This window comes from Capricornis sumatraensis, chromosome 2, assembly GCF_032405125.1.
Source record: "Capricornis sumatraensis isolate serow.1 chromosome 2, serow.2, whole genome shotgun sequence".
Lineage (NCBI taxonomy): Eukaryota > Metazoa > Chordata > Mammalia > Artiodactyla > Bovidae > Capricornis > Capricornis sumatraensis.
In genome coordinates, this window is record NC_091070.1 from 158,081,110 (window position 1) to 158,102,373 (window position 21,264).

The window sequence follows — 21,264 nt, forward strand, 5'->3', positions numbered from 1 at the left end:
CCAAGAAAACTTTTTTCTCTTTTAGGTTAATGAAAATCATAATCTTCTGACAAAGCTTTCTCTGGAAGAGGAAAATTATCTTATTCAGTTAAAGTGTGAAAACCTTAAACAGTAAGTATTAAATTGACTTAAAGTTGGTATTACATTTTTTTCTACACACTATAATTTTAAAATATATGTCTTCTGTAAAAAGAAAATTAGAACAGATGGATGCAGAAAATAAAGAGCTTGAAAAGAAGCTGGCAAACCAAGAAGAATGTCTTAAGCACAGCAATCTGAAGTTTAAAGAAAAATCTGCAGAATATACAGCACTGGCCAGACAGCTGGAAGCTGCTTTAGAAGAAGGAAGACAAAAGGTACGGATGGCCTTTATTTAGAAACGTTTTAATTAGATTACCAAAGAGTCGTCTTTTTAAACAGACGATATCTCATCTTGCCAAACATACAGTTATTGTTTTTAACCTGATGACAGGGTGAAGGGAGCAATTACATTTTTGTTTTTTATCTACTTTTCCCTTTTGGAGCTAAACAGGTATGTTACTGGTCTGGAGTTGCTTCACTAAATAAATGGTGATGTGGCAGGGTAAAGGGCAAGAATGGAAAACACTTTATAGGAATCGCCCTTTTTTTTTTTTAATGAAACCAGAGCAGATATGCAAGTTACCGAATCTTTTGGTTTTGATTGAGATTCAGTGAGCTATAAAGCTTAACTCCTTTTTGGCAAATGTTGTAAAAATAAATATGGACAAGAATTAATTTCCAGTTAAATCCATGTGATTAGCATTTAATAAATATCTCACTGTCTGTTGAGAAGCATTCTGTTAGTGCTTCTGATACAAAGATGAGTAAGAACTGGCCTCAGCCCTCAGGACACTCACAGTTCAGTAGGGAAACAACATGTGAACAGACAGTATCATCCAGCAAGTAGTTGCTACAATGTAGAGAAGACACAAGGGACACTGCCAGGTGGATTAGTTCAATCTGGAGATGTAGAGAAATGATTCAGGAAGATCTCAAAGAAGAGGTAAATTTATCAAATGATTTGAAAATGTAATCTTGAAAGACACGAGGTGGGCTTTGGAATTCACAAGAGGTGGATTTGAATTCTGGCCCTGACACATTATATCCCAACCCAAGGCAAGCTACTTTCCAGACTTTAGTTTCTTAATTGGTAAAATGGGGATGATGAGTTTCCTCATAGGATTGAATGACACTAGAAAGAGATTGTCTATACCCTGATGACTCTCAGAAGTATATCTCTGCCACAGACTTCTGTCTTTCCTGACATCTAAATTCGTATGCTGTGCTGTTTATTTATCTCCTCTTAACATTTTTAGGCAACTCAGACTTAACGTGTCCAACACTAGATTTTGAATGTCTCTCTGAACTCTTCCACCTGTGGTCTTTCACAAGCCTGTTAAATGCAATTCCACAAGAGTGAGAGAACTTCTGATACCCTTGCACTCTTAAATGTCACATAGATACATTTTAACTTTTTTTTAACCTCTGGGAAAGCTATTTAAGTTGACTTTGAAAGACATATCATTGAATGAAAGCTGAGTAGTAAAATGTACTGCCAGTGATAGAAATGTAATCCAGGTTTCTCAGTCCCAACCTGTGGGAGAAGAAGTGACTTTAGCCTGGGTTCAGACTAAGTGAACCTTGGAAATGCTGGATGCTCTCAGATTCCTTCTCAGAAGTAGTCAGAGCCCTCAGAGGTGTGTCTGCCCTCTCCTTTCCTTCCTGCTGCAGTGAGTGTGGAGCTGCCTGTACTGCCGCAGGAAGCACGCCACTGCCCTGTTGCTGTTGGCCCCGCTGCAGGGCCTTGTGAAGGACACGGATACTTGTCCTGGGGGCTCTTTCTCCCAAAGCTTCAAATCCTGTTAGAATTCTTCTCTCACAATCACCCTTGGAATTTGTGTACAAGAAATCTTTGTAAATAACTATAGTAACTTAGAACTTAGTCCGTGGGAGTTAGGTTAGAGGACAATCCTTCCTACTAGCTCCTTGCTCCTGAACTAGTCTCTGCCTCCGCTTTCATTCTTGTGGTTCCAACCCACCTTTCCTGCAAATAGGTTCCCATGTATCTGAATCCTTGGATAAACATCACTAAGCTAGACTTTCTGCTGAAATAAACCATCAGAGAAATACGAAAACTCAAATTCAGACCATTTTGGAAGTGAATGAATGAAAAACCAATCTCGTGTGTGTGTGTGTGTGTGTGTCTGTGTGTGTGTGTGTCTGTGTGTGTCTGTGTGTGTGGTGTGAATATCATCTACCCTGCCCCCAATTCTGTCCATCCAAGTCTATTCTCAGCAGATTGTGGAAATATAGTATTGGGGAAAACCTGCCTACATCACATGTGTGGAACTTCCACTTCCAGCTACTTTTTCAGATACTTCCATACCAAACAGGAGAATGCATGCTTATGCTATATGTGTTTCTCAAGATAGAACACCTTTAAACGCTTTCTAGTTAAGTTGTCTAATATCCAAATAATATCTATTTGGAAAGAAGAGATACAGTATAATTATGTCAGGACTTTAAATTATATCTTAAAGAAAGCACATTTAGCTCTTTTATTCTTTCAATTAAAATTACAGGTTTCTGAAGAAATAGAGAAAATGTCATCTAGAGAAAGGGCTTTACAAGTCAAAATAGTAGATCTGGAAAATGAACTTAGAAAGAAAAATGAAGAACAAAATCAACTTGTTTGCAAAATGAACAGTGTAAGTATTAGTATGGCTTAATGTATTTTCATTAAAAATAAGTTAGCATTTAACATTCTTACCATGGAGTTTTAGTTAAACAGTTAACATACAAAGTGAAGGGAATCAAGGCTATTACTTTACTGATAGTACTAAAAGTAACAAATAATATAAATCATAAAAATAAAAATGTCAGCATTTGGCCAAAGAATTATTATCCTGCATCCTTGGTAGCTTCTATTACATTTCCCCCAAAGTCTCATCAGGCCCTTTCCCTGCATATTATTTTTACATGACAGATGCTTAATGAGAGTTACAGATATCATTTACTTGGTTTCTTTGTATTATGGATTTTTCATTTTTAAGATAAACACTATGATTAGATTTTGATAGTATTAAATAATGAATATTATATTTTAGGAAGTTAGAAGTTGATGATTTAGATGTTTAGTTATATCTGCACATGAGGTGGATGCTCGAGTCTACTCAGTCATAAAATGAGAATACCAATATGAAAGCTAGCACGAGTTGTGATTGACTTAGTTGAAAATTATCTACTGAACAGTGACATAGAAAATAATAATACTTTTATTTTTTCCAGGAGCCAGACTCCATAACTATTTTTTCATTCCCAAGCATGTAAACCACTGAAAACCTGAAAGGTTCAAAAGTTAAATATTTTAGCCATCATTATTAGTTTAATTTTATTACCATCCAAAGTTTCATGGCAGTTTAATCAGAACAAAACATTTCTCATCTTTAGTTTAGCACAGACCTTCACTTTATTTCACAATATTTTTTAGTCACTATCAGAGTTTCTGTTATATTATAAAATGTATGATATTCTGTGTATAATTGAAACTTCTAAAAAATAAGTATATTAAAATGAGGTATGTGTGTTATAATATTCCTAGTACTTGGTTAAAGCTGCTAAAATAAGTAAAGTTAAGATCTGATGTTTTGTTAGTCTTGATGATTTTTACAGTAGTAAAAATTTAGAATTCTGACCCTGGATTTAGACATTGCTGATAAATGGGTTTATTTCTGTCCCTTCCCAGGGGCAGTTCAGTTGGCAGTTTCAGATATTTGTTTTATATACACGCCTTAGCTCCATCTGAATTGTAAGCACCCTGAGAGGCTGTCTCATAGTTAATTGTATGCTGCTGTCTTCCATAGTGCCCCACCCACAGAAGCAGGCCTCTACGGATTTTCTGCCCAGTGCTTCAGAGGGAGAGAGAGGGTGGAATAGATACACAGACCCAAGGGTGACGCTCAGGGGCCTACTCTAGATCAAGAAGCCTGAAATGTCTTTGGAATATATTATATACTTACATTTTAAAATCTATGTACATTTTGCATTCTACCTTATAATATGTGTATTTGTATTAATATTTTTCCCTCCAAGTTGTTGAGTAAAATCAATGTTTCTCAAAAGATCCATTATAGTCATTCTATGACTTTGTAGACTTCAGCCTGGCGAGTTGTTCTATACCACCCACTACGCTTTCCCTGGGGGCATTGCTCAGTTTCAGAAGGTAGCTGGTGTCATTGAACACCTGGTAGGAAGGATATAAAAGCTTTTTCTTCTCACAGTTCCTACATTTTACTTGGAAGCTAGGTGATATTTGTAGCCTGTCTATCTAAGATATTTTCAGTGAACAGATCTATTTGGGAATTTACGCACAACTGAATATTTTAAAAATACATTTTAAATGTTTTCCTCAAAGACCACATATGATATTGAGTTCATTTTGTTTTTAAAAGATTCTAAAAATAAAATGTTCATATTATCAAAACTAGAATTCTGTCAGTTTTTAAGATAGCAAAAGTAGTCAGCCTTTTAGGGAAAGAAAATGACAAAAACTAGTATTAAAATATGCCATGTTAAATGTAATAGAAATTGTGACAGTTTCAAGTAAAATCTATTTAAGTTAATCATATTAAATATATAATAATTTAGGGTTAAGTGAGTGTGTATTACAACAAACTGTCACAGAGAGATCAACCATGTATGTGCTCTGTTTATTCTAGATTTTAAAGAAAAGTGAGCTCTAAGATTTTTTTCTTTTAAAAAATTAAAAACCATCTATTCAATATTGTATATATAAATTTGTATATTATCACTATCTTTGATATTAATGTAATTATTAACTATTTTTATTTCTTTTTTTTATTTAGAAAGCACAACATCAGGAAGTATGTTTGAAAGAAATACAACATAGTCTTGAAAAGTCAGAGAATCAAAATGAGAGTATTAAGAATTATTTACAGTTTCTTAAAACCTCTTATGTAACAATGTTTGGATAAATTTTTGGCTTTACTTTCTATAAACAATAGATTTTTACTGTGAGTAAAAAGTAATTAGGTAAAAATTAAATAAATATGTTATCTGTTGCTATACTTTATGATTTATGAGTGGTGCTATTAGGCTTTTATGTAAAGATTTTTGAAACATAATTTATTATCCAATTGAAATTTTAAAACAAGATACATGTTACTATTCCTTTTTTGCTGGATAGTCTTCACTTAACTCTGGATTAATATCTATTTAATTTATTTTGGTTTCTAGAATATTTTATATACAGAAAAGAAGCTAGAATCATTCTTTGTGACTATAGCCACCATTCAAATGAATTTGTAATAAACCTCTGCCAATTATGAGCCAAATACATGATTTTAAATAATGTATGTAATTGTTTTACACTATAGTGCTGCATGTATATATATTAATATAATAAAAGAAAATAGTCTGAATATTATTTTTAATAATGATATAATTACATACTTTTAAAGTTGCCAAATGTCTCAGTGTACTTAATATTGTTTCAAATATATGCTAAAATGCCATTATAATTTCTGTCAGGTTTTAAATATAGAATTTTAAGTCATGGCTCTATTAAATGCCAACTGACAGCGACAGATGAAAACATGCATGCATTGTTTCTTTATAGAGAATAGGTCTTTAGTCTTTCCTGTGAATTTATAGTCTCTTTTTGTTCATCTTATGTTAGTGATTGATATTATTAGTGTAGACATTCTGAAACCCCTGAGTTAACTGAGAGATTAAAGAGGAGTGATTTTTCCTACCCCTTCCCATGGCCAACTCACATGGGATGATCAAAATAAACACTCTTAATACCAGGAAGCTTTAGAGTGAGATCTTTGTTATTGGGATGGAGTAGAAGAGACACCAAGAACATGTTCTCTGTAATCTCTTACCCTATGTGTCGAGTCAGGATACTCTACAAGGGAACAGATATAATTGACAAAGAATCAAGTAATAGTGACTCCTCTCAGAGAATGACTTGAGAGGTGTTTATTCAAAGGACACTCAGGTCTCAAAAGATCATTCAAAGCAGCAAGTTGTGTACTACAAAGTCCAGCCTATGAACTGAGCTCAGTCCCTCCAAGATGTTTTATCTACTTCTCTGACCAGAAATGAGGGCCTGCTTTTCTCTGATCCCCTCACTCTCCTAAGATTGCCGTATCATCCGCAGGGGCTTACTTCCCAGTGACCCAATTGCTTCATAGTATTTTTCAAAAATACAGTAATTTCAGCAACTGGCCACATTTTTTGCCTAACAAGTGCTAATAATATTAGTGTTGCCTTTTAATTTTAAATCATAGTACTTGTGTTACATCCTTGACCCTTGCGATTCTTTCTTCATCTCCTTAAGCAAAGGCAGCCTTTCTTCTCAAGAAAGAAAACTAAGGTTCTTGAGCATTTTCCACTAGACTTTGAACTCTTTAAGAATAGAACTGTATCTTATTGACATTTCTATTTCAGCTGCAACACAAGACCTGGTATATAGACACTTAGTTGATGTTTGTGGATAGGTAGGTGGATGTTAAAAGAGGGAGGTATTCATATTCCTGTTTTAAATATGAAGAGTATAAGAAGAATTAACTCCTGTGGCTATGGTATAAAACTTGTTGAGTTTTAAAGTTGGTATTTGAACTTGAGTCTTCTGACTCCAGAATCTCTGTACAATACTTTTTTCCTGTTGTAAGCAGTGACAGCAGCATTAGCCCAGTGGCAGCATTGCTAGTATTTATTGAGCACTAGTCTATGCCAATGGCAGCCCACTCCAGTGTTCTTGCCTGGAGAATCCCAGGGATGGCGGAGCCTGGTGGGCTGCCGTCTATGGGGTCACACAGAGTCGGACACGACTGAAGTGACTCAGCAGCAGCAGCAGCAGTCTATGCCAAAGTTCTGACTCTGATACGTGTATTAATTCATTTACCCTTTGTCTAATGAGATAGGTGCTATTAATTACATTTACTCTTCAGGAAACCAAAACACAAAGTAACTCACTCAAGGTCACACAGCTAGTAAGTAGCAGGTATCCAGAATCTCCTCTCTTAGCTATGACCATACTATCTTCATGTATATTTTATAAATAAAGGTAATGGTTTCTTGTAACAATCATGCATTACTTCATCTGTGAATACTTTCTCTTTTAAACATTTTTAATTTTATCAAAGAAACTTGTGCATATGGTATTTAAAAGTTGGTCCCCACCGTATTTTGGCTAGACCACGGAAGGAAAAGACCCTAAGGTCGGTACTTGGATGTAGTGACACAGAATAACAAAGGAAATTTACCAGAACTAGAACTTTAGCAGTCTCCCTGCTTAATGTTTCCATGTGAAGCATTAAGCACAGTCATTGGGTTTTTCTGGCATGTGAACCGAACTCAGTGTCAGGGAGGCTCACAGTCAGTCCCTGGGAATCCCCAAGTGGTGTCTGCTTCCAGCTTCCCATCATCCCAGATGGGGAAAGAAGGCCCTTGTTCCCATAGTACTAATAGGCTGGCAGGATTTTCTGTTTATCCTTGATATTCAGGGTCTCATGACTCTTAAGTTCTAAATGTTTCCTTCTATTATTTATGTGATTATTACCTCTCTACATATTCCTCCCTTCTTCCTTATTTTGTATGCTGGATCTGACCTCCACACCACTTGCCTTTTCCCTCAGGGTATCTGTTACAGGACTTCTTGTGAGGCATTTCTTCCATCTGATGTTTCTAACCACTTATATGGTTCTCAGGGACAGTCATTCTCTTTTTCTGTTGGATACTGAATTTCTAAATAAGAAGTATTGAATTTTAGTTCCTAAAAATGTTGGAGGTTTTTTTTTTTTTTTTGTATTTTGCACTGTAATTCCATTCTATTTTCATTAAAATTCTCGTTTCTTCCATTGGTTCTACTGCAGTAGGCATCTCCTGTTTCTGTTCTGTTGGCCGTCTTTCTTTCAGAGCGCTCTGAGTTTTAATTTTCCTTGCCTACTCGTGGTTGTGGTTCCCGCCATACTTGCCAGCAGCCTGCCTTGCATATTTCTGGGGCAGCAGGAAAGTAAGTGGTGAAAGGAACCATGGCTTCAGTGCTCATGGTCTGCAGTGCAGTGCTGTGAGAAACCCTCCTGCTCCCAGACTTTTCCAGTCACAAGCATCAGTGCTTTCCCAGCTACCAGTATTGGAAGCACATTGCTCCACTGAAGAGTGCTTCAAGGTTTTCTGGGATCAGCAAGTTTGTTGCAGAAACAATGAATGAAGTTCCCTTTGGAGGAGAACCATGGGCAGCGTCTCTACCAGGAACAATGTGCAGCTCTTTAAAGAAGGAATTCGGCCTGTATCTGAGATTTGTTCATGATTTTTATTTTTAGGGTAAAATGACTCTCGGAGTTTTGTGTTGGGTATGATTAACTTTTCATAATCAAGCATTTATATACACAAATGTGTATACATTTATAAGTGAGTAAGTTCACATATGTTGGTATGAGCATGGAGGAAGGTATAGAAAAGCCTACATGCCTTGGTAGGGTTGGAGGAAATAGTAATAACTTTTCACTTTTTCTGATGAGGTTATATTTCAATTGTTTTTTTCTAATCAGATTTTAAAAAATTCAAACATTAGAGGACAGGCTTGATAGGTATAAAGTGGAAGAAAAGTAGGCTTTATAAGAGGATATGGTCTGACATCGAATCCTGGAATTTGATTTTCAGAGGTGGACTAATCTGGGACAAGGAGAAAGTAGAGAGAAGCCTGATTGAGGAGGAGCTGGAGGGTCACTGGAGTCCAGGGTGTTGAGCTGAGAGGTCTTGGGTGTGAAGCTATCTGGGATATGGAGAGCTTTGGAATAGAGCTGAAGGATAAGCAACTAACCTAGTTAAATTTGCCCAATTGTGCTTGGTTTCCTTGAAAGCTGAGTTGTTTTCTTCTCATCCTTAAATGCTCTTTGTCACTCTTGGCCTGACCAAATCCTACTGATTCTCTCATATACCTTCTTATTCTTTTCTTTCATAATTGGCAATTACTTGCATAATTATATGTTTCATATTTGTCTTATTAGATTTTAAACTTCATGAGGATTTACTGTTCTATAGTCTACAGCTAACAAGGTGCCTGGCACGTGGCAGGCACTAAGTACATATTTGTTGGATGGATAGATAGATTATGGGGTAATGATATTGCTCCTAGTTCTGAGCTTCCAAGTAGGGACAGAGGATTTGGCTACTAAAGGGAAATTGTATGGAGTCTGGGAGAATGAGTAGCTTTCACTTCTGCGAGCTGCTAGGGAAGCAATTTCCTGGATGATGGGTCAAGTTATCTTTCAGGCAGAGGTAGAGACAGAAGAGACTTAGGATGTAGAGACCTTGTTTATAATCTGATATGTGTGTGTCCCAGAGGCCACAGTGGAAAATGGGAGGGAGCAGGTACTAGAAGTCAGAAAGATAGAATGGGTTCTACTTAAACAGCTGTTAAGGTTAACAGGAATTTCTTTTTTTCTTGTCTAAGAAGGCTGAACGCTAAAGAATTGATGCTTTTGAACTGTGATGTTGGAGAAGACTCTTGAGAGTCCCTTGGACTGCAAGGAGATCCAACCAGTCCATTCTGAAGGAGATCAACCCTGGGATTTCTTTGGAAGGAATGATGCTAAAGCTGAAACTCCAGTACTTTGGCCACCTCATGCGAAGAGTTGACTCATTGGAAAAGACTCTGATGCTGGGAGGGATTGGGGGCAGGAGGAGAAGGGGATAACGGAGGATGAGATGGCTGGATGGCATCACCGACTCAATGGACATGAGTTTAGGTGAACTCCGGGAGTTGGTGATGGACAGGGAGGCCTGGCATGCTGCAATTCGTGGGGTCGCAAAGAGTCTGACACGACTGAGTGACTGAACTGAACTGAACTGAACTGAAGAATTAATAAAAATCCCATACATTGTCTTCTTTTCTTTTGATGCTACTGAACTGGGAAGTTGGTTAAATCCTAAGTGTATCTTAGTGGTTTTGATTTATTTAACATTTTAACCAGTTGCAGTACTTTCAGATAACACATACACACACATGCACACACTTGCACAAATATTTAAATAACATTTTCCTTAAAATTTAAGATTTCTTTAAAATCACCAAGTTTAGTCTTATTTTTAAAAATAACTTTAGTATCTTGCTTCTTATATAGGTTTAGTTTGGAGTGGGCACTAGAGGTAAGAACAACTGTTAGGTATCCCCTATATCTAGTTTGTTATTAGATAAAGTTAACATTGACAGTTGTTTATGGCCAAAGCTAAAAAAATTAAACCTGTAATTAACTGTCATACATTACTGAAACATTTTAATTATATACTGTGAATGCTTTTGGCAGGCTTAAAGTTTATTTTTTGCAGCTTTTTTGTAAAATAGATATCTTCCCCTATCATTCAAAACAATGAACTCAATTAAAAAAAAGAATTAACTACAGAGGGCATGTAAAGCCAGGGCAGTAAGACATGGTCCTTAAAGAAAATAATGATTTCATTTTAATAATTAAATTTCTTGAGTAATAACAAAATCTCTTGACTGTTACCTGACTGTAATATTGCCTAAACCTATTCTTATTTTTAAAAGGTTTGTTTTCACCTCTACAGATAAAATACTTAATTACCTTAAAATTTCATAAATTTTCATTTCTACATTTCTATGCTAGAAGTTTAACTTTTACTATTTTGAACTTAATTGAAAAAAACTATTTTTTCACTTTATCAATAGTACCCATGAACTTGAACACTATCAGAAGTTAAAGCATTTCAAGAAATAATTTTAATTTCAAATGAGGTGATTTATGCTAAAACTCTAAGCATAACACTTGAGGGTAAAATAGACAAAAGATTTTTATGCTTTCTTTTATCTGCCCAACATTTAAAGAGCTTTTACAAATTAATATAAAGGCCTGTCAGATAAAATAGCCACAGGGAAAAAAAAACAACTCAGAAGAATCACTAATGACATAAACATTTTTATAGGATGTTCAGATTTTATTAGTAATTAAATATAAAAGAAAATTAATCTTTTATTCCCCTCAGTTCAGTTCAGTCGCTCAGTCATATCCAACTCTTTGCGACCCCATGAATCGCAGCATGCCAAACCTCCCTATCCATCACCAACTCGCGGAGTTCACTCAGACTCATGGCCATCTAGTTGGTGATGCCATCAGCCATTTCATCCTCTGTTGTCCCCTTCTCCTCCTGCCCCCAATCCCTCCCAGCATCAGGGTCTTCTCCAGTGAGTCAACTCTTCGCATAAGGTGGGCAAAGTATTGGAGTTTCAGCTTCAGCATCAGTCCTTCCAATGAACACCCAGGACTGATCTCCTTTAGGATGGACTGGTTGGATCTCCTTGCTGATGAAGGGACTCTCAAGAGTCTTCTCCAACACCACAGTTCAAAAGCATCAATTCTTGGGCGCTCAGCTTTCTTCACAGTCCAACTCTTACATCCATATATGACCACTGGAAAAACCATAGCCTTGACTAGATGGACCTTTGTTGGCAAAGTAATGTCTGCTTTTGAATATACTGTCTAGGTTGGTCATAACTTTGCTTCCAAGGAGTAAGTGTCTTTTAATTTTGTGGCTGCAATCATCATCTGCAGTGATTTTGGAGCCCCACAAAATAAAATCTGACAGTTTCCGCTGTTTTCCCATCTATTTCCCATGAAGTGATAGGACCAGATGCCATGATCTTAAGATTTTTGAATATTGAGTTAGGCCAACTTTTTCACTCTCCTCTTTCACTTTCATAAAGAGGCTCTTTAGTTCCTCTTCACTTTCTGCCATAAGGATGCTGTCATCTCCATATCTGAGGTTGTTAATATTTCTCCAATATCAATATTGGAGAAATCTGGCAATCTGGATTCCAGCTCGTGCTTCTTCCAGCTCAGCGTTTCTCATGATGTACTCTGCATATAAGTTAAATAAGCAGGGTGACAATATACAGCCTTGACGTACTCCTTTTCCTATTTGGAACCAGTCTGTTCCATGTCCAGTTCTAACTGTTGCTTCCTGACCTGCATATAGGTTTCTTAGGAGGCAAGTTAGGTGGTCTGGTATTCCCATCTCTCAGAATTCTCCACAGTTTATTGTGATCCACACAGTCAAAGGCTTTGGCATAGTCAATAAAGCAGAAATACATGTTTTTCTGGAACTCTCTTGTTTTTCGATGATCCAGCGGATGTTGGCAATTTGATCTCTGGTTCCTCTGCCTTTTCTAAAACCAGCTTGAACATCTGGAAGTTCATAGTTCATGTATTGCTGAAGCCTGGCTTGGAGAATTCTGAGCATTACTTTACTAGCGTGTGAGATGAGGGCAATTGTGCGGTAGTTTGAGCATTCTTTGGCATTGCCTTTCTTTGGGATTGGAATGAAAACTGACCTTTTCCAGTCCTGTGGCTACTGCTGAGTTTTCCAAATTTGCTGGCATATTGAGTGCAGCACTTTCACAGCATCATCTTTCAGGATTTGAAATAGCTCAACTGGAATTCCATCACCTCCACTAGCTTTGTTCGTAATGATGCTTTCTAAGGCCCACTTGACTTCACATTCCACAATATCTGGCTCTAGGTGAGCGATCACACCATCGTGATTGTCTGGGTCATGAAGATCTTTTTTGTACAGTTCTTCTGTGTATTCTTGCCACCTCTTCTTAGTATCTTCTGCTTCTGTTAGGTCCATACCATTTCTGTCCTTTATCGAGCCCATCTTTGCATGAAATATTCCCTTGTTATCTCTAATTTTCTTGAAGAGATCTCTAGTCTTTCCCATTCTGTTTTAGTATTTTACAGATGATAAATGCAGATTCTTTATACAGTTCTCAGAAAACCTCTTGCTTTATTAAAAATGTAAACTTTTATCTAGTCACAAATGTTTTATTTAATCTATAAATAATTAATCCAATAATAAATTGAGAGTTTACTGTCATAGCTGGCAATGTAAAAGACTATTAGAATGCATTTACACATTAGAGTTTAATTGATTCAATGTGATGTCCTTTTATGGGATGATAAATATGTAAAGAAAGCAGTAGCCTATGATTATGGCATTAATTCCTGCAAGAAGTTGATTATAATTAGATGGAATAATCACTGTTATACTCAGCTGGGGGTAACTGGAATGGCTGGGAAAATAAAACTCTCTAGGCTAATTTACAGTCTTCAGGTTGATACTGATGGTGGGAATGTTATAAATGATGGGCTGCTGTGTGTGTGTTAGTGAGCATCAGCCACGAAGGACTGTGTATACTATAAGAAATGGTAAAGGCTGTGCCGCCATGATAAAGCTTTATGAGGCTGCAATAACTTTCTAATCCTAAATGATTCAGAAGTAAATTAACAAAATCATTAAATGCAAAAGGATCCAGTTATGATCCCTTGTTCAACTGCCAATAATGAGGCAATTCTGTAACCATATACTTCAGTTTCTGATTTTGTATTCCCAAGTAAAGGTAGACATTTTTACTAAAAGAAAAAAATTAAAGTTACCTATCACATGTTATTGGATTGATTAAGAGTAAAGAGTGAGGTGTATTGTAAGATGGAGTGCATTTAATGTTTAACTATTATTAAGGTAATGGGAGACAGTATAAAATAGTTTCTTAACTCTCAGTTCAGTTCAGTTCAATAACTTAGTCATGTCCAACTTTTTGCAACCCCATGAACTGCAGCATGCCAGGCTCCCCTGTCCATCACCAACTCCCAGAGCTTGATCAAACTCATGTCCATTGACTCAGTGATGCCATCAAACCATCTCATCCTCTGTCATCCCTTTCTCCTCCTGCCTTCAGTCTTTCCCAGCATCAGGGTCTTTTCCAGTGAGTCAGTTCTTCGCATCAGGTGGCCTACGTATTGGAGCTCCAGCTTTAGCATCAGTCCTTCCAATGAATATTCAGGGCTGATTTCCTTTAGGATTGACTGATTTGATCTCCTTGCAGTCCAAGGGACTCTCAAGAGTCTTCTCCAACACCACAGTTCAAAAGCATCAATTTTTTAGTGCTCAGCTTTCTTTATGGTCCAACTCTCATTCTTAACCCTAGTTCCCAATTAATTTAAGTATTTATATCTGTCTATATAAGTTTTGTTTTCTTCAGACTGCTTATACATATTTCTTTATAAAATTATTTCTAAGTATTTTGGAGTTTTTGTGTAGAATCAGAATTGTTAGCTTCTAACTACTAATAACATATATGAATACTATCATTTTTATCTTGTTTTCAGTTATATTACTAATTAATTCTGTTTTCCAGTGGATACTCTGGCCTTTTCTAAATAGACAGTAAAACATTATAATTAGCAGTATTAGTTAACACTGTACTTTAGTTAAGTATCACTTGTGTTTAAAATGTCTTTTTACAAATGATTTATTTATAGCAGGATACAAACAAAATCCACACATTGCATTTGGTGGACATGTCTCCTGAGTCTTTAACAGTTCTGTTCCTTAAATTTTCATTTATTTATGGAACATTTACATTTATTTATGGAATACATGGATCATTTACCCTAGAGAATTTCTTACAGTCTGTACTTGGCTGATTATATTCTCATGACATTATTTAATAGTTTCTTCATCTCTGTCTTTTCCCATAAACCAGTAATTCGGTCCAAAATCTTGACTGCATTCAGTTTTAAATCTTTCTGGCAAAAATAACTTTGTTGGTGGTGCTGTATGCTTTCAACTGCATCACATTAGGAGCAATGCAATGTCTGGGTGTCCTACTATTATTAACATTAAAATGAACCAGTGGATTCAGATGATGTCAGACTAAGTCATTCGAGGAATTACATCAACTTTTTACCAAATGCTTTTAAGCAGCCATTGATGATCGTTGCCAAGTCTGTTATTTTATTAAGAAATTTTAATATGGTGATTTTCAAATTCTAGTATTCTTCTGTATCTATTCATTACTCGTTTTCTATTAAAAAAATCTTTACCTCCTCAACTGTTTAATTATCCTGAAGGAAAGCTGAAATGCTTGATTCAATTTTTAGAGTAATGAATGAGTGCCTGGTAGCCTCAAAAAGTGACAAATAAGGTTTTGGGTTTTTTAGTATATTCTTACCAATTTTATGTATAAATACACACACACACACACACACACACACACACACACACACATATATATATATATACATGCATGCTAAGTTGTTTCAGTTATGTCTGACTCTTTGCAACTTTATGGACCATAGCCCACCAGGCTCCTCTGTCCAGGGGATTCTCCAGGCAAGAATACTGGAGTGGATGCCATGCCCTCCTCCAGGGGATCTTTCTAACTCAGGGATTGAACCCCATATCTTTTATGTATCCTGCATTGGCAGGCGGAATTTTTAACACTAGTGCCACTTGGGAAGCCCATCTATATATATATATGTGTATGTGTGTCTATATATATATGTTCATATATATGTATGTTTATATGTCTATATGTATACATATGTATAGATATAATATGTCAATGTATATCTCTCTATGTATCCCTCTCTCTCTCTCTCTCTCTCTATATATATATATATATAGTGTCTATATATATATACAGACACTGAGCCACCTGCCAACACAGGAGATGTGGGTTTGATATTCTTGCCTCGGAAATCCCATGGACAGAGGAGCCTGGTGGGCTACAGTCCGTGGGGTCACAAAAGTGTCAGATACAATTTAGCAACTAAACTACAATGTCTATTTTAACCCATCACAGTAACTTATTTTTATTTTGTTTAAAAAAAACTCTTTTTCCTATAATAGTGAGTGAGGTCTGGGTAGGTATGTGTGTGCCTGGTTTGCATTTTTTAGTCTGTATTTTTCTTATTTCACATATGTGTTCCTAAAATATTTTCTTTCTTTCATTTTTATATATAATAAAAATGTTATTTCTGATTTTGTGATTTCTGATATTGAGAATTTATTATCCTTTTTAAACTTCAGTATTAATTTTTCCAAATCTTCCTTATTTTGTCCATTTTATCTGTCATGGAGTAATTCTGATATATATTAAAGTCTCTCACTCCATGTGTGTTGCTGTCCATTTTTCCTTCTACATGAAATACTTTTTTCTACATAATTTAATGTTGTTATTATTTAATGTTATCCCTTTTCCTTCATAGGTATCAAATTGTGCATATTTCATTGTTTTTTTTGTTTCAATGACTCTTCATGGAAACAAGGAATTTACTTCTTTTTCCATCCTCTCCCTTTCTCAGTCTTTGATAATTTAGTCTGAGGTTGTAATTTCCATCATTTACTGGTTTTTAATAGAGTAATATCAAATTACTTTAAAAATAAAAATTAATGTTATGAAATAGTCATTTGAATTTATATTTTTATCTGTAACTGATTTCATAGAAAAGCACACCTAGCCTGGAAACCCTGAGGCTGGCAATAAAACCATGTTCAAGAGACTTTTAAATTGCTATGAAAAAGATGAGGAAAATGCTCTCTCCTTTTGTTAACAAGTAAACTGACATTCAATAAGGAATTTGAGGCTTCTTGATTTTTAAGATAGATTAAAAAAAAATAACTCAGAATAACATGCAATCATTTCAGTTTTTGTTTGTTTTTAAGACGTTAATTCTAGATCTACTTTGGGCCTTACTCTTCTGAGACTTGTTCTTATCATATATGAGGCTACTTTTCAAGTTTCAGTCAGGGTAATTCTTTTTCAGTTTCTTCAATGATTGTTGATCTCACACATTTTTAAACTTAATTTTATCATTAATAATTTAATTATGAAGATAACAAATCTCTAATTAAAAATAGAGGGTACTGAAGAATGTGATGTGAAAAGTATTACCTCAGCTGATTCTCATCCCAAATTCCAATCCCCAAAGCAGCCACTGATAACAGTTGCCTAATCATACCATTTAACCTTCAAAAGATAGCCTAATTCTCAAGTAGTTTAGTCTAAGAAAGAAATATAATCTGGTTCTTTTACAAATAGCAAGAATAAATTTTCAATATTTTAAAATTTTAGTAACCCACAAAGCTAGAGATTACTGAATAATATTTAACATGTTAGTTAATGCTGATGTGGCTAAGTAAAAATTTTTCTGCAATTTATTTTCCTTTATCTCTTCTGAGTAAGAGCATAAGCTACCCTTTTAAAAAAGATGTTTTTCAATATTTCTAATATATATAGAAAGTTTTACTTGCTATTACTATCCACATAAAATCACTGTAAAATTGTAGTAACTTAAGTTCTATTTTTAAAAAATGAAAGTGTAATTTAGCAGTGGACTTTTGTATGTTTTTCACTTAATGCAGTCCTTTTAAGGCCATACATTCCAGTATCCAAGTTTTAAAGTAGTTTGTATACACCCAAGAGGCAAAGCCATGACTTTAATCATTTCCTCACCACAACTTCTATTATGCCAAGCACTTTTTAATTATCCTGCAGCCCACAGTCTATTCTTAGTCAAAAGCCTGACTTGTACACAGGCAATATTCCTCTGTGGCAAGATTTAACTCACCACTTTGCAACCCCACCCATGAAAAAGCTCTGCGAATTAAAAGCTACTAAATTAAGTGTGTATTTTTAACAGCCTCAATTTTAAAGTCAATTTTGGCATGACAGTAGAAGATATTTTTTTGAAGTAAAAAAATGCTATGTTGGCATTTCATGATATTTTCAGAATGCAGCTTATTTTTCAGGTTGTCTATTTAGAAAGTTAGTTTCTTCTAACATTTTTTTTCCTAAAGGAAATATATATGGTCATCTTGTCCCATCACTTTTATTTTTGCATTATTTAAGAAAGAAGATTCTGAACACAAAAGAACAATTATAGAAAAGGGACTTCTGTGTGAGGACAGGGGTGTAGGGTAACAGGAAAGATCTGGAGCCCCAGGGGGCTGCAGGGGAAGCGCAGAGCTGACATGTAGCTGGACTTAGCATTTCATGCACAGATCAAAGCCTGAAATAAGTCCAAAATTAAGAGAAAAGTAAACTACATAGAATTATTGTGCTTTTTTCACTCCTTAGTAATGGAAAATCTATTTTTCCCAGTGAATGCAAGTAGAACACAAAGTCATTTCAGGACAAGCTTGTATAATGTTTATATAACATGATCATTTAAAAAATAGTTAATGAGGATCTGTTCCATGTAAGATTCTGTGCTGCTTTTGTCATAAAGTAGCTTCAATAATTTACTGCTTCTATATCCCCTAAAGTCAGGAACAAGAAAAGGGTGCCCACTTTCACCAGTACTATTCAACATTGTTCTGGAAGTTTTGGCCACAGCAATCAGAGCAGAAAATGAAATAAAAGGAATCCAAATTGGAAAAGAAGAAGTAAAACTCTCACTGTTTGCAGACGGCATAATCCTCTAAGTAGAAAACCCTAAAGACTCCACCAGAAAATTACTAGAGCTAATCAATGAATATAGTAAAGTTTCAGGATATAAAATCAACACACAGAAATCCCTTGCATTCCTATAGACTAATAATGAGAAAATAGAGAAGGAAACAATTCCATTCACCATTGCAATGAAAAGAATAAAATACTTAGGAATATATCTACCTAAAGAAACAAAAGACCTATATATAGAAAACTATAAAACACTGGTGAGAGAAATCAAAGAGGACGCTAATAGATGGAGAAATATACCGTGTTCATGGATTGGAAGAATCAATATAGTGAAAATGAGGATACTACCCAAAGCAATCTATAGATTCAATGCAATCCCTATCAAGCTACCAACGGTATTTTTCACAGAGCTAGAACAAATAATTTCACAATTTGTATGGAAATACAAAAAAACCTCAAATAGCCAAAGCAATCTTGAGATAGAAGAATGGAATTGGAGGAATCAAGCTCCCTGACTTCAGGCTCTACTACAAAGCCACAGTCATCAAGACAGTATGGGACTGGCACAAAGACAGAAATATAGATCAATGCAACAAAATAGAAAGCCCAGAGATAAATCCACACACCTATGGACACCTTATCTTTGACAAAGGAGGCAAGAATATACAATGGATTAGAGACACTCTCTTAAGTGGTGCTGGGAAAACTGGTCAACCACTTGTAAAAGAATGAAACTAGAACACTTTCTAACACCATACACAAAAATAAACTCAAAATGGATTAAAGATCTAAATGTAAGACCAGAAACTATAAAACTCCTAGAGGAGAACATAGGCAAAACACTTTTCGACATAAATCACAGCAGGATCCTCAATGACCCACCTCCCAGAATATTGGAAATAAAAGCAAAAATAAACAAATGGGACCTAATTAAAATTAAAAGCTTCTGCACAACAAAGGAAACTATAAGCAAGGTGAAAAGACAGCCTTCTGAATGGGAGAAAATAATAGCAAATGAAGCAACTAACAAAGAACTAGTCTCAAAAATATACAAGCAACTCCTGTAGCTCAATTCCAGAAAAGTAAACGACCCAATCAAAAAATGAGCCAAAGAACTAAACAGACGTTTCTCCAAAGAAGATATACAGATGGCTAACAAACACATGAAAAGATGCTCAACATCACTCATTATCAGAGAAATGCAAATCAAAATCACAGTGAGGTACCATTTCACGCCAGTCAGAATGGCTGCGATCCAAAAGTCTACAAGCAATAAATGCTGGAGAGGGTGTGGAGAAAAGGGAACCCTCTTACACTGTTGGTGGGAATGCAAACTAGTACAGCCACTATGGAGAACAGTGTGGAGATTCCTTAAAAAACTGGAAACAGAACTGCCATACGACCCAGCAATCCCGCTGCTAGGCATACACACCGAGGAAACCAAAATTGAAAGAGACACATGTACCCCAAAGCTCATTGCAGCACTATTTATAATAGCCAGGACATGGAAGCAACCTAGATGTCCATCAGCAGATGAATGGATAAGAAAGCTGTGGTACATATACACAATGGAGTATCACTCAGCCATTAAAAAGAATACATTTGAATCAGTTCTAATGAAGTGGATGAAACTGGAGCCTATTATACAGAGTGAAGTAAGCCAGAAAGAAAAACACCAATACAGTATACTAACACATATATATGGAATTTAGAAAGATGGTAATGATAACCCTGTATGCAAGACAGCAAAAGAGACACAGATGTATTGAGCATTCTTTTGGAGCATTCTGTGGAGAGGGAGAGGGTGGGATGATTTGGGAGAATGGCATTGAAACATGTATGATATCATATGTGAAACGAATCGCCAGTCCAGGTTTGATGCAGGATATAGGACACTTGGGGCTGGTGCACTGGGATGACCCAGAGGGATGGTATGGGGAGGGAGGTGGGAGGGGGGTTCAGGATGAGGAACATGTATACACCCGTGGAGGATTCAGGTTGATGTATGGCAAAACCAATACAATATTGTAAAGTAATTAGCCTCCAATTAAAATAAATGAATTTATATTTAAAAAAAAGAAGTGCCCTTAAGCACTTCTCCATTATTTCTATATTAAAAAAAAATAATGATCTAAAGAAAATGCAGTGTTCAAAATCTCTACTTGAGAAACATACCAGAAACTTGTGGGCTCCATAAACATAGTCTTCCTTGTTTTTTCTTGCCTTCATCCACCATAAAGGCAGGAATATCTAAAAACTCAATTACCCAGCCTTCCTTTCAGCTAGAAGCTGCATCATGGGATTCTGGCCACTGCGGTGTAAAGGGAAAGCTGTTGGTGCCACATGGTTTCTTTCTGCCAAAGGGCTCTGGAAATGCTACCGTCATCACTAAGGGCGACAGAACTGAAAGCCAGGAGGCTGGGTCCTTAGAGGTATCCTGGGCCACTATACTAGCTGTGGACTGCCTGCTCTGGGACTTCTTGTGATGTGACATGAAGGAAGCTCAGTTCAGTTCAGTCGCTCAGTCATGTCCGACTCTTTGCGACCCCATGAATTGCAGCACGCCAGGCCTCCCTGTCCATCACCAGCTCCTGGAGTTTACTCAAACTCACGTCCGTCGAGTCTTTGATGCCATCCAGCCATCTCATCCTCTGTTGTCCCCTTCTCCTCCTGCCTCCAATCCCTCCCAGCATCAGAGTCTTTTCCAATGAGTCAACTCTTCGCATGAGGTAGCCAAAGTACTGGAGCTTCAGCTTTAGCATCATTCCTTCCAAAGAACACCCAGGGCTGATCTTCTTCAGAATGGACTGGTTGGATCTCCTTGCAGTCCAAGGGACTCTCAAGAGTCTTCTCCAACACCACAGTTCAAAAGCATCAATTCTTCGGTGCTCAGCTTTCTTCACAGTCCAACTTTCACATCCATACATGACCACTGGAAAAACCATAAC

General features: G+C 36.2%; 1 protein-coding gene across 1 annotated transcript in view; it reads left to right on the plus strand.

The window, feature by feature from the left end:
* ODF2L (outer dense fiber of sperm tails 2 like) overlaps positions 1-5,353 on the plus strand; it is a 37,030-nt gene extending 31,677 nt beyond the window's left edge. Inside the window, exons 12-15 of the mRNA XM_068964069.1 lie at positions 26-111; positions 194-356; positions 2,604-2,729; positions 4,887-5,353. Coding sequence (XP_068820170.1) covers positions 26-111; positions 194-356; positions 2,604-2,729; positions 4,887-5,015 — 504 coding nt within the window. The 3' untranslated portion in view covers positions 5,016-5,353. The remainder of the gene's footprint in view (positions 1-25; positions 112-193; positions 357-2,603; positions 2,730-4,886) is intronic.
* The last annotated feature ends 15,911 nt before the right edge of the window (positions 5,354-21,264 follow it).